Here is a 13,815-nt window from a genome sequence, read left to right as displayed (position 1 = left end):
TGTTTTTTGAAGCAAAAATAATTCCTAGTGGACCAAGAGAAGCAGATTTGCCATCTGTCACTGTGCATCAGATTTACTGTCTTCCAGAAACACTTGAAAACAAGGTTTCCACTGTGGAACTTTAATGTGCAAGAAATAAAAAGTGATTAATCTGTGTAATTAATAGAAATTAAAGCATTTTTAAAATATATTTAAAATGTTTCTAAATACTTGCCTGTATAGTGTTCAATAATGACCACATTATGAAGGTTTTTATATGAAAATAATGATACATTTTCCAGACTTTATCGACACTGAAGCAATGAGTGGTTGAAAAGCTCAGTGGGAGCTGTATCCTCTCCAGAGAGGCTGGTGTCTTTCAGATGCACCACTGAAAATATCTCAAGCTCGCGACTCACGTCCAGGTTTGGACGCTTCAAGTCTATGAACAGCAGCAGCTAGAAAGGAGCCAGCAGAAACCACTGATGCGCCTCTCCCCTCCAAGAGGAAACTTTTTAACCCGGCTCTGCATTCTCAGAGCCACAGCCACCTTTAAGGACCGTCACCATCCGTCTCCCAGCATGCCACCCCCCACTCTCCCTTCCAGCCTTCAGGAAAAAAGACATAGATCAAGCAGATGCTTGTTGTGGTTCCTCCACAACAAGCATCTGCTGCAGGTCCTGCAGGGTGTTAACCAGCTTCTTCCCACAAGCTGTTGGGAGGAGGAACAGACTATGTCCGTCCCTGCTGGCAGTAAACAAATAGGATTTTTTTTTTTTTTTGATGCCTACTTTAGTTTTTTCTACCATAACAAATTGCTTTTACAGTTTTTGTTATATTTTTGATGATCCAGAGGTGAAAAGGGGTTACTTTTTTTCTAACTAAAATCTTTTAAATCAAAGATATTTAAAAAAAAGTTAATGTTTTCATACAAAGAAATGGAAAACTCTCACTTTCTCAGTTGGAAAATAGCATGTTGTTTGAAGTAATTTGTTTAGAGTTATTTTAAGTTATTTTTTAATGTTGGAGTTCTCATAAAATTAATACATTCCTTTAATATTACGATTTTATTATATCATTTTAACTTTATTGTTATATGACGTTATTCTTGCATTACTACAACTGTATTAGTAGTAGTATGATTTTATTTTTGGAAAAAACAAAAAATCTTAGCCAAGCCCTGATATTTGTTGTAAATTCAACCTGAATTCAAAGTCAAAATAAATAGAGGATTTGTTAAAGAAATATCTAATCCATTCAAATCAAGCGAAACAGAAAACAGGGGCTAGCACAAAGCGACCTGCTTCCCTTTTATTCCATTGTTATTGGTTAAAAAGCCTCTAAGTGAATCAAAAATCAGCATCTGAGCAGTGAAACGAGGGTTCAGGCTCGCCCTCATTTTAACACAGCACTTCACCACTCGGAGCCGTGTAAACAAGCCAATTGTCTCCCTGCCGAGAGTCCTATTGGCCTGCAGCGTCGCTGCAACAAGAACAGCACGGCCACACCGCCGGCTCGCTTTAATTCACCATCCATCACTTTCATTACAAACCTCTACAGTGCAGGCTTTATTGGCTCCGGGAAAAAAAGAAAAGGGAAAAGTTTTAAACCTCATTCTCAGTCGCTACGTTTGTGAAGCGGTTTACACAACAGATACTTAAATCTTTAATGTTTAAATGCTTACTTTGTCGATTTAAAATAAATAAAAAACATTGTACATTAATGTATATTTAGAAATGTTTCAAATTCGACAGATTGCTCCATTCTCCGCTGAAACGGCGGCACTAAAATGAGCCGATGAAGTCAAATGAAGTCAGGCTCTCTCAACAGCTATCATTTTAGAGAGCAGTTGACAACAGCTTAAAATGCTGCTGCTCCGCTGCTCTGGAACAAACCTCTTCTAATGTAAATTGAAAAAGCAATTCATTATCCAAAGCCAGAAAACGCCCCCACAGTTCCTCTCAATGCTGCATTTTTTTTTTAAAAAAAGGTGAAGTAGCAGTAATTCATGGATTTCCACATTTGGAAACCAACTGGATATATTTCTGTGTTTAGCTCTGCCTCTTCTAAGCATAAAGCCACTGAAAGAGTTATTGCGGTCATTAGCGATAAGTACTTTGCTTGGTTTTGCAGTCTGTAGCCCAGCTCAGGGTTTCTGTGTTTGGTAATGGGAGCTTCCTGGAAAGAGCCTCTGATGAAAGTATTGCATCTGATAATGAGGTGCATGTTGTTGTTGCCTCTTTCCTGCACAAAGCTACAGGGATAGTTAATACATCCATTCACTATTTGCTTTTTGTTCTCCGCACAGAACAGTCTTTCTCAAACTGTGGTCCCTAGAGGCCCCCTACTGGTCCGCAAGGTACTGCAAGTAATTACCATTAGTTTGCCTCAACTTCAGCTCAAAATGCGACGCATACAGCTAGCTTACCAAAGGACTGCGTTTAAAAAAAAAAAAAATGGATAAGTGGCTTAAAACCGAGTCACTCAAAAGGAAAAACCAAAGACACCGCCGGCTGATATGATCGGAGGAAGCCAAGAGTTTTGATAAGTCATTCATGAATGATTTGATTCTTTTGAACAGGTATATGACCGCATCTCAATTGGTGAAGAACAGTTATTTGTTTAATGACTTTTCTTGCTTATAATGCTCTGCTTGCGTGCCAACAGTTATTACTATTTTGAATAAATCAGACAATAAATACGATAGAAAATTGTAGATCGATCATTTTTACATTTAATTGTGAAGAAGATTTTTATTTCTGCCAAAGCAACTCAGGTATGTTTCTTTTTATGCTTCTAAATTACAAACAGCCCTAAAATGTTGCTAATTGGCATTAAAGAACTACTTCTTTTTTATGTGTTTAAGATAATTAGAAAGCTTAAAATCCACCTTTTCAAAATATACAAATAACTCAAAACACAGAGTGCCATCCTTATGAAGATACACAAAGGAGACAAAAATCAGTGAATGAGTATTTTCATGTCAGATTGTACATTCTAAAATGTTGCGTTATCATCTTAACACAGGTGGTCTGAGAGGGTTTGTTTAATGGGTTAAGCCTGAAAAGGTTTGAGAAACACAGCCATAGAAGGTACCCCTGGGTAAGTGATTCACTTTTAATACAATTCAGGTCAGATTCGAGCACATTTTCTCAGCAAATACTCCAATTAATGATCAACTGATTACTAAATTAGTTGGCGATTATTTCAACAATCGATTAATTGTGATTAATTGTTTTAATCCTACTTTGAATGATTTCAATGTGCAATTCCTAATTGCAAATTGAGTTCTCTCCTAGCATCTGTGTTGAGGAGGATGATCTTGATTGTAAAAGAACGATATCAAAACAATAAAAGGTAAAGCAGTCCTGAAACTTTGATCACTTTAGCCCAGCTTTTCACTACAACACTCATGCAGCTCTACTTCACCTTTAAAAACTTGTAATGCTGCTCCAGATCTTCATCCTTAAAGCCTGTCCCGATCTGCAAAGAGATGAGAAGAGATAAGAGAGGCACGCACTCATATATACACACATTCCCTCGTGGGGCGACAGCAGACATTTGGCAGCAGGAGGCAGAACACAGAAAGGCGAGCAAATCCCCCCACAACTCGAGCATCTTGTCTGCCTGATTCGCTTAAAGTGTCATGTCGCCTCTCCAAGGATTTGAACTCGCCGAGACACAAGTAAACACCTAAAAGGATGACACACGCTGTGGGAAAGGGGGAAAAAATGTAGGCATATCATGGAAATTTAGCATTTAGTCACCGGCAGATATATTCTGCAAGTGACCGTGAGAAGTTTAACTGTACAAGAGTGAGGCAGCATTCAAGGTTTAGAGGTGTTTAATTCAGCCGTGGGACCTTTATGCATTATTTATCTGTTCTCCTAGCGAGCCAGCTGTGGTACAGTTTGTTAGGAGTGAGAACCCAACACCTCTTTCACTGAGCCAATTATAGTGACTTGTTTGTTTGGTTGGACTGATAATCAAATTCCTCCAGCAGCTTAATCCAATCAATAGTGCTGTTTGACTGTGAGATAACATTACAGAGGCCTACAGGCGTTAAAAACGTGTTTGTAGGAAATGGCTGCAGTTTGACGATAAAGGAAGATATCTTTACCATGAAAGAATAATTTTAGGAATTCAAAGGAGTCCATCCATACATCCATACATAAATAGATAATACAGCTTTGTCCCTAGTGGGGTTGAGAAAGGTGCTGGTGTCCATCTCCATCGAACATTGGTGTACACCTGGACAGGTTGCCAGTCTGTTGCAGAGACAGACAGGACAAACAATCATGCACACACACACACTCACACCGAGGGAGAATTTAGAGAGACCAATCAACCTAACAGTCATGTTTATGGACTGTCGGAGGAAGCCGGAGTACCTGGAGAGGACCCACGCATGCACAAGGAGAACATGCAAACTCCGTGCAGAAAGCCCCCGGGCCGGGAATCAAACCGCCCAGCGTTTTAATGTCAATTATTGTCGATTCAATACGTCGAAAAAGGTTGTATCGACCTCCCAGATCTCTCAGGTCTTCTGGTTCTAGTCTACTTTGCATCTCCAGAACCAGAACCAAACACAAAGAAGCAGCATTCAGCTGCTATGAACCACAGATCTGGAACAAACTTCCAGAAAACTGCAAAAACAGCTGAGATCCTTCAAATCAAGACTACAAAGCTATGCTTAGAGTTGCTCTTGAATCATAATAAATGCAACATTAACATATTTGTATTTATGGTGATCTGTTTCTGGTTTTCACAGTTGTTTATTATTTATCATGTTTCTATGTTGTTCTGATTTAAAGCACTTTGTTCTGCCTAGTTGCTGAAATGGGCTACATAAATAAACTTGATTGATGGAATAATTCACATTTACCAGACATACAAAGGAATCAAAAATGACATTTCTTACCAACCCCCAGAGATTCCTGCCACAAAATAACTGTAAAGTGAACAAACAGACCTATTGTCACATTAACTCTAAATATAAACGATTAACGTAACTAAATTAATATAATTCATTCATTACATAAACAAAACTAAAATAAATACCAGACATCTATTTTACTCTTTCTTCTAAAACTTCAGGTCTTAATGTGGGAATGGTGATATTTGATAAACATTTTTGTTATTGAATTCAATTAATTTCTTTGTCATTGTCATGAAAAACTCATACACTATTTAGCTAAAAGTATAATAAAGTGAAAAATGGATGCAAAAGAATTCCTCCTTCAAGTCTCATAAACACCAACTATAAAATTATCACCATATAATATCCAATAAAAAACTAATATTAAATCACAACAGTGATACTGCACCAAACGTTTTCCACAGAAAGTCTGTCTTGCAATCAGAATCTTTTAAAAATGGAAATCTGAAGTGGGTCTGAAAATCTTAAAATGATCTAAAACTGGAAAATACAACAAATTTCACACTTTTCCATGACTACAAGGAATCCTCAGAATATCATTCTCCTTTCTTCACAAGTATAAACCATGTGATAAAGGGTCGTTTTTCCTTTTATTCCCCTGATTTTATGCTGTGCCAAACGTTGTAGGGCTCAAGTCTTTCTTGTGTAGCGTCCACATCTGCACCAAAAATGTTTTTTCTGTATTTTTTGTCAAAAACCAGTAAAAAAAAAAAAAAAAAAAAGAGTCTGTAGCTCTGAGTCATCCATGCCTGTTAGGCAAGCAGGCAACAAACGATACAACAAAATCTGAATATTGTATTTTAACTTTTTATACTTCAACTCTGTAATCTAGAATTTGATGGTTGCAAACAAATAAGTTTAGATTTACATAGAGATGTGGAAAAAAAGTCCAAATAAGATTTCATCAAGGTGTCTTTGCAAAGCTAACATCACCTGAATCTAAAAGTCCAAGTATAAAACTGTATGCAGCTTTTTACAATAATTTTCACGCTGGCTCTGAATGTTGTGGCAAGGGCATTTCACTAGGACATGAGCATAAATGTGATCTGCAGGGGAGAAAGAAACAGTGAGTCAAACGCTAACGTATGATCCTCTGGTTTCTTTTGTTCTGCCTCTGCTTCACGCCCAGCGTTGAGGGAGCGAGAGGATGATGAAACGCTGCACACACAGGAGCGCTGGATGCTGCAGTCACACAGCATCAGCTCATAGCCACTGCTGGGCTACAGCAAAGCAACAGGCAGATAAATAGCATATTTACACAAGTTCAGCTGAGTGTTTCTGTCGTCCAGTTCGTGTGTCCTGCAGAACGCGTCCTTCCTGATTTGAATCCACACAATCATCTCAGTGAGATATTCAGACATCATGCCGCTATTTCTCTTTTGTTTTTTTAAATATAATTACAGATAAAAGTACTAAACTCTGCTTTAGGTCATCCTCTGTTAATATGGGTAAAATGATTTGCTTGCATAACAGTTTTTATGAATATACAGAACCATACATGGGTCAGATATTCTGGCTGGATCATTTTCACTGACTTTTATTTGTATTTACAAAACAACAGTGGTTTAAAAACTATTTGAAGACTCAAAAAAGGGAGGCAGAGTAATGCAAGGGACCATTATTTGCAAATATTCTGCATGTCGCATTACTCATCCACTCACCCACAATGGAAGGTTGTTTCGCCCACTGTACGCATTTTGAATAATTCTTTGATATTTTTTTTATTTGACAAAAAGTCAGACACCCAGGCTGACCTACTACTGGTAATTTAAGTTGTATAATCTTATGAACAAACTTATTTTTGTTTAAACATAAACTCAAGGAATTTGATTCATCATAGAAGCTTATAGAATAGTTTTAAATAAATTATATATTTGTTTGTAACATCTTCTTCTCCAGTCACACAATTTAAGGAGAATCTCCAGAATAAAATGATTTCTGAAACTAAAATTGTTTCTGGATCAAATCGTGACCCTAAAAATCTGAATCATATCACAAGACACTGAAAGTGTTGTACCTTTATATGGGGATGTTTTAATTAAAGAACACCAGCGATGATAGATTCTTTATGATCCTGTTAGCCCCACATTATTTAAATGTATCATGAATACATTTAAACTAAACAAAATATAAAAAAGGAGAAAATTATAACCAGACTATTGACATGGAACATTTTTTTTTTTTACAAAACATTTCAAGCTAAGGGTATGGAGGAGTCTTCTTCACGTCTAGCTGGGGGGTAATGATGTGTCACACTGTTAAAACATAAGATGGCTTTGTGACTCCAGGATCTGGTGCAGCGCTACCGTTTTGTCTCTGCGACATTGGAGGAAAATCTCTGCAAGAAGGACATGTGCAGCTCCTCTGTAGTGCTGCTTGCAGTTAAAGAGTAAAAACAGCTTAGTTATAAAAACATGAGATAAGTTACAATATTGTGTTGACTTTAGATGCTATGTTTTGTCAGATCAGACTTTTTCCTGATACCAAATAAACAAGGTGGCACCAAATCAAAAAATTTATCCTCTGCAACATAACATAGTTCTTATAAACTGAATTACAAATAGTATTAAGGTTGTCGCTTTAAAATATGCGCAAAAATCATTATAGAAATGCATGTAAATAAAAAAATGTGACTGAACACATTAAGGTTATGACTAAATAATCAACTTTGCACACTTGGCAATAGAAGCTTGGAAAGCAATATTCATGTAAAAAAAAAAAAACCTTCACAAGGTTTCTGTATATAAACTTAAGCATCAGTTGGACAATTAAAAACAATGAAACAGTGTGATTTTAATATCATACAGCCAGGTTTTGTTTTGCTGAGGCGCTTCAGTCAAAAGAGGAATGCTGTGTCAATACAGTTCTGCTACAATTGCAGCAAACTAAATCTTTTTCTTTTTTCTTTAGGGATAAAAATATTAAGAAAATAATAAAAAAGTGGAGATGGGGGGAATTTAGAGGACAGAGTAGAGAACAAACTACTCTTGCTTAAGCTCTTTATAACTTAAACACTAAAATGGCAATGCAAGCTTCACAACAAGCTTATCACTTATTTTGAGAGGCACTTACTCTCAAGACACAAAGATTTTCTCCCAACCAAAACTTAAGAGGAAGACCAACTCTTAGAAGAACACTATGTGGAAAAAGTACCCAGACAGAAAGAAATACACTCTACAGAAATCCTCCATGATGAAATGACGAACAGAGAAAGCCTGAAAGTCTCAATCTGAATTATATATTGCACATGTGAAGCACAAAACCCTTGGGTGTCATAATGCAATTTCTTGTCTAAGATAAGTTTGATCCAAAAGTTTCTTGTACTACAAATGCAATTTTTAATCCAATCATTCCACCTCCCACACGTTTCATGTGGGGGTGAAAGCTAAAGACGCCAGCGTTGGCTGCTTCCTGAAAATGCTTCAGAAGACTTCAGATTATGTGAGGAATGCAAGACAATCTCAACAAACTGATTTTTAATTGTTCTTTATGTAACAAATCTGAACTTGCATGTTTATAAAGCCTCTAAATGGGTGCAGTGAACTGGTTTCCTGTACCCTTGATGAAACATAAAAATTTACCTTGCAGACTGACTGAAACTCCTCATTGTCTTCATCATAGCAGGCCAGCAGGAAGCCACCGTATGTGCCTGTTCTTTTTCCCTTTCCAAGGTAGGCACCGATCACACAGAGGTCCATCGTGTCACCCACACCGTCCAGGTAATCCTTCTTTAACTGGAATGGAAAAAAAACCTCTGAGTTAAAGAGATATTATTTACCGAAAATCAGTTTTAAAAATAGACTCATAACTCTTAATATTACCTGTTAAGGATTAAATGTATTTTCTTAATTTGACATGCAGACAAATCTAAAGGTTCAACAAATACTTTGAGAGGTTATTTGTAGTCAAAACCAGAAATTTCTAGCTTGAGAGTCAGAAAAATCAACTGGAACGGCCGTCAAAGTTGAACTTTGAGATCCAATATGGCCGCTCATCGAATCAGGAAAAGTAAGCAGTGGTTGAAATGTTTACGTCACAAGACACACTTGTAAGAGAGCATCGAGATTTAACTCTACTCTAAACTGAACAGATTAAAAGAAGCACAGCTTGAAACGCTGTTAGTAAATGGTTCTACAAACAATGGATACTTAGGTGTCGCCATGTTGGATTCTTTCTGAAAATAAATAAATAAAATAAACCTGCAATTAATTTCAAATTAAAGCATTTATGCTAATTAGGATTGGTCCAAAGTGCATGAAAAAATGGCAGTAAAATAGAATTAAATTTAAGAACTGTGGCCCATTTTAACCCATCAGTCCCAACAGTAACAGGAAGAAATAGTTGTATTTACAAGGCTACTTGTTTCTTCTTTGCATTTAAATGAAATACAGAAACACTACCATGACTGGATAAAAAAAATTGCATTCTCACATACTAAGAGTAAACTTTAAATTGATCATGTAAAAAGTAAACACGAGCAGTTAAACTGCACTTAAAATCCTTTACTTTTAATCCTTTTTATGGAAAACTGGCATCAACTATCAGAGATGTTTTGCTGCTGAATATGAATTTAAGAATAAATATCACAGAACAACTCTTTAGGGGAAATGGATTTAGTCTGCGACAAATAATCTAGAACGGCAGATAATTATTCATAGCCATTGAGTATTCCATCAATTATTCTGGTGATTGATTGGACTAAAAAATGTCGTGCAATACAAAAACCCTTCCTGCCAGACCACTGTGTGCTGAATAGTTTAATAACAGTATTTATTACAACGTACTTCATGACGCTTTGATAACTTGCCTTGAGGGTTTTTAGTAATTGAGGTACCAGGATTATTAGAGGATTCATTTCAGCTAATCTTGTTGTTTTAGATCAGTGCTCCAATCCACTCCTCGAGGGATACCATTTTTATTCTGCAACACACCTGATGCTGTCAGTTGAAGAAGGGAATCATCTAAAGGTTGAAGGGTCATACTTGGGCACCTCCATCTTACTCAAACTAAAACCAGAGCTGCCATGCTTAAACTTCGCACAACTATTTTTGTAGCGGCATCCATTTGAATTTCAGGATGGAGAATTTCCCAGCAACATGTTCACTTGATAAGAAAAGCAGTGCTGCTCACTCTACCTGTATAATAAAAACAGTACACGCATACACATGCATGGACACGCCTGCACACACACCTTGAGCCAATTGTGAGAACGCTTGGCAATCTCATAGGTCGCGTCCTTCTCTAGAGTCTTCACCATCAGGCCCTCGCAGGAGTCTGCACAAACAAACACATTAATGCACCAGAACACGACTCTGGACGTGCAGAAAGGAAATTAAGAGATTATCTGTTGGATATACGGAGTGCCTTTGTGTTGGTGGGTCTCAAAGGGAAACAAACGGGTTTTGGGAAACAAAGAGACCGCGGACAAGGATGGGGACATAACTCATATACACATGGAAAACACATCCTTTATACTGCAGTCACACACAACACAAAATAAATCCATTGTACAACCCACAAGTTCTGTTGTTGCTTTGTATAGACTCACATAAACAGTTTACAAGTTAAGGCAGCTGAGAAAGACACAAATAAAATGAAACTTTTACTCAAAGCACTCACACACAAAAGAGATTCAGGGAGGCAACAAACTGGAAGATGACACAAACTGGAAGATGACACAACACCAATGACACAAAGGAAGGAAAACGAGAAGAAAGTTTGCCTCTGTTTGACAGACCTCGGACGGACTGCTCCAGGAACTCTGCGATGGCATCAGTGTCACGAGAGTCGATGGAACGGGCGAACAGAAACTCTCCCTCCACCTCTGTGAAGCTCTCTCTCAGCAGCTCCCGACGCCGACACAGCGGCTGTCGCACCAGGGACTGAGCGTGGAGACGGAAACACAAACATCATTAGAAAATGGCAAAACCGCATCATTACAACCGTTTCCTTCTGATAGCTCGAAGGCTTGCAATGACAAGGATGAAATACCATCAACTATCTGCCCACACACGTATAAACAAGCACTTTCTCAGAATACGGTCTTGGATGCACCAGCTTTGGGCACAGATACAAACACCCATGCGCCCATGTAAGCATACAAACATGCACAAACAACACAGTTTCTTGTTTATTTTTTCTTCCTTTTTTTCTATGTATTCAGTTTTGAATGCGCTTTCCATTTTGGGTTGATGAAAAATTAACTAAATGGTGACAAATACTCTTAAATATGACAAATCTGTCAGAACTTGGCTGGGTTGGGAAGAGTACAGACAGCAGGCAAGACACTAAAAGTAAACAGATGAGGATTTTTATTACAAATGACATCAACACATCTGCCTTCTTCATGCTGTTCTGCTTCTTGGTCCTGATAGCCCAAAACATAAATCTGACTAAAATTAAATATGTCTGAGCATGGGTAGCCATTTAGGTTTAACGCTTTTTGTACCGAGTGCCATATACAACCATTACTTCTGACAAAGATGTGGAAAAACACATAAAAATGTGTTTAAATTTTATTGCAGTAGAATAAAAAAACATTTGAACCGATTAATAAATTGGACCTGGATTATTTTTTTTATTATTATTTGTTCTTGCAATGTTGGGTCGAACAATATTTGGGATTGTTTTAATAACCCATTGCCTTTTATAATGCAATAATACTGGGGAATAAATGTGGTACAAGCCCACTTCTGGTAGATACTCATCAAAATCCAAATCAAATTTATCTATAGAGCGCATTTAAAAAGAGAATGAGAAGTTTCAGGGCCTCTTGTCACTTTTAATCCAAATAAGCTGATGCTTTTAGAAGCAGTTGAGACCCAAATGGAAGTACAAAAATGTAAATTTTTCTGTGTACTACTCTTATAATTATTCCAAAATTGATTACATGCATGATGGACTTTCTGATCTGAATAAAATTACCTCTATTTTGCTTTTATTGGAGCTGAAAAAAATATTCAGTGTTATTCAAGCCTTGGCATCTTCAATGAAAGTTTGCACAAATCTGGAAATAACATAGTCTAAACCTGGCTTTATCTAAAGCCAAAGCAATAATGAAGTTTAAAACAGCTGGATGTGTCACAAACAAGGCCAAAATGGAGACTGAAATGTATCTACAGATCAGTCTGAAGATCTATAAAACAAACTGTTTGAAAGGTGCAGAAAAGTATTTAGTCTCACCAACAACCATTAGACCACCTAAATGCCAAAGGGTTATTTACAAGGCATGCACGAACAGAAAAAAAAAGGTCTGTCTCTGTGTACATCAAATTTGTTAAAAGCTTTCTATTGGCTAAAAGTTGCAACATAACAGAAGCTAATTAGCATCTCACCAGTGACTGTAAAAATCTATTATTTAAGGTTGAATTTTTTTTTTCCCACTGAATATTTTATTATTTCTTTAAATGCTTTGGTGTGGAATTAAAATTGTATTTTAATTGAAACTTTTCATTTGTCTTTGAAACGGTAGAAATAAGTTTGCACGAAATGTAAACATGCAACTGCAGTCTTCCAGAACAATAAAGTCTCAAACATACAAGTGATTTTTTTTTCCACCATTGCCTAGAATATGCTAAGATGGATTTTCTTACAGATGCAATCTCTAGGAGGTTTGAGAATCAATTTAGTCTGTGGGGTAAATAATTCAAATGTTAATTTAAAATCCAGCTAAATGTGATCCAAGGAGATGCATGATGCGCATTTCACAAATCTTTGCAGCACAGATAAAATGGAAAATGTTTGCCTGTGTCTATGTTTGTGCCCTAATATGACATAACATGCATGGAGTATGGATCAAGTCAGTATTTACCTATATGATGACAGCTTCTGCAGATTTTCTGTCTGGTTTATGCTATTAAAATCAAAATGTGGCATATAATGACACGGTGGCACGCATCAAAGCACAGCCTTGAATGAAAGCAGACTGACTACATGTGTCATGCAGATGGATTGTCCTTAGTCTTCTTGTCATATCAAAGCTTCCTCCGTTCAACCATAAAATCATGTTTAGTGTTCTTTCCGGTTCACAAGTAGTTATCAGTGGATGTTCAGTTGAAAAATGTAAAAAAGAAGCCCTTGGTTTTTTCATCCTCCGCTGAGGTTTGGCCTGGAAGAAGGTTATTTTCCATGTACGATCGATGACTTGTATTTGTGTCCCGTGTGTCCTCAACTCGCAGCTCCAGGTGGCTGGTCAGGTTTTAGCTGAGGGTTATGGTTTCACACAGTCAGCATTTTTGGCAGCTTTCTTTGTTGGCTGCAGAAACTTTTCTCCCAACCTCTAAATGTACCATTTGATATTATTGGAGAAAGACTTCTGAACCGTAAACAAGGACTTTTTTTCTTTTTGAAACCGAAAATGTCTGTTGTACAACAGCTAAATGCAATCATAAGTACAACTGGTACTAAGCTGGTCATAATATGCAATCAATTAATCGCATAATAAATTAAAATGAGCTTGATAATTTCCATTCTGATGATTAATATTTTTCGAAGGGCAATTTGGTTGACAGTGTCCCTTAATTAATTTTATTGATTGTTTTGATCATTGTGTTTTATTTTGGATATTTAAAGTATCCCCCAGTGCTAAGTGTTCTTCAAAAGAATTAAAATTTATTGGTTCAAACTTTAATTATTATGTCACTACCTGAAAATGGTCTCAAAACAACACTATTTTGTTTATTGCAATAATTACAGGGACAATTTACTGTCCTGAAAAATGTGTTACTGTGACAGGTCTGACCGGTAAATTTAACATATTTTGTTTTTGTTTTTTTTCTCCTATGTGGTTAAATTGGTATGTGAGACCTTTATGTTTAGCCAACATTTTTAAACATTTAAACCACAGCTGAACTCGGGAACAACAGCAACACATTTGTTGCACGCATAAACAATGAAAT

At 36.9% G+C, this 13,815-nt stretch overlaps 1 protein-coding gene across 1 annotated transcript in view; it reads right to left on the bottom strand.

The window, feature by feature from the left end:
• lig1 (ligase I, DNA, ATP-dependent) overlaps positions 1 to 13,815 on the bottom strand; it is a 67,661-nt gene that overhangs the window by 7,508 nt on the left and 46,338 nt on the right. The window contains exons 21-24 of the mRNA XM_055025284.1: positions 10,656 to 10,800; positions 10,110 to 10,192; positions 8,500 to 8,652; positions 3,409 to 3,462 (exon numbers count right to left, since the gene is read on the bottom strand). Coding sequence (XP_054881259.1) covers positions 3,409 to 3,462; positions 8,500 to 8,652; positions 10,110 to 10,192; positions 10,656 to 10,800 — 435 coding nt within the window. The remainder of the gene's footprint in view (positions 1 to 3,408; positions 3,463 to 8,499; positions 8,653 to 10,109; positions 10,193 to 10,655; positions 10,801 to 13,815) is intronic.

Source organism: Poeciliopsis prolifica, unplaced genomic scaffold (assembly GCF_027474105.1).
Source record: "Poeciliopsis prolifica strain line A6 unplaced genomic scaffold, Auburn_PproV2 SCAFFOLD141, whole genome shotgun sequence".
Lineage (NCBI taxonomy): Eukaryota > Metazoa > Chordata > Actinopteri > Cyprinodontiformes > Poeciliidae > Poeciliopsis > Poeciliopsis prolifica.
The sequence above is the reverse complement of the archived record's forward strand: the minus strand, read 5'-3'. Positions and strand labels throughout refer to the sequence as shown.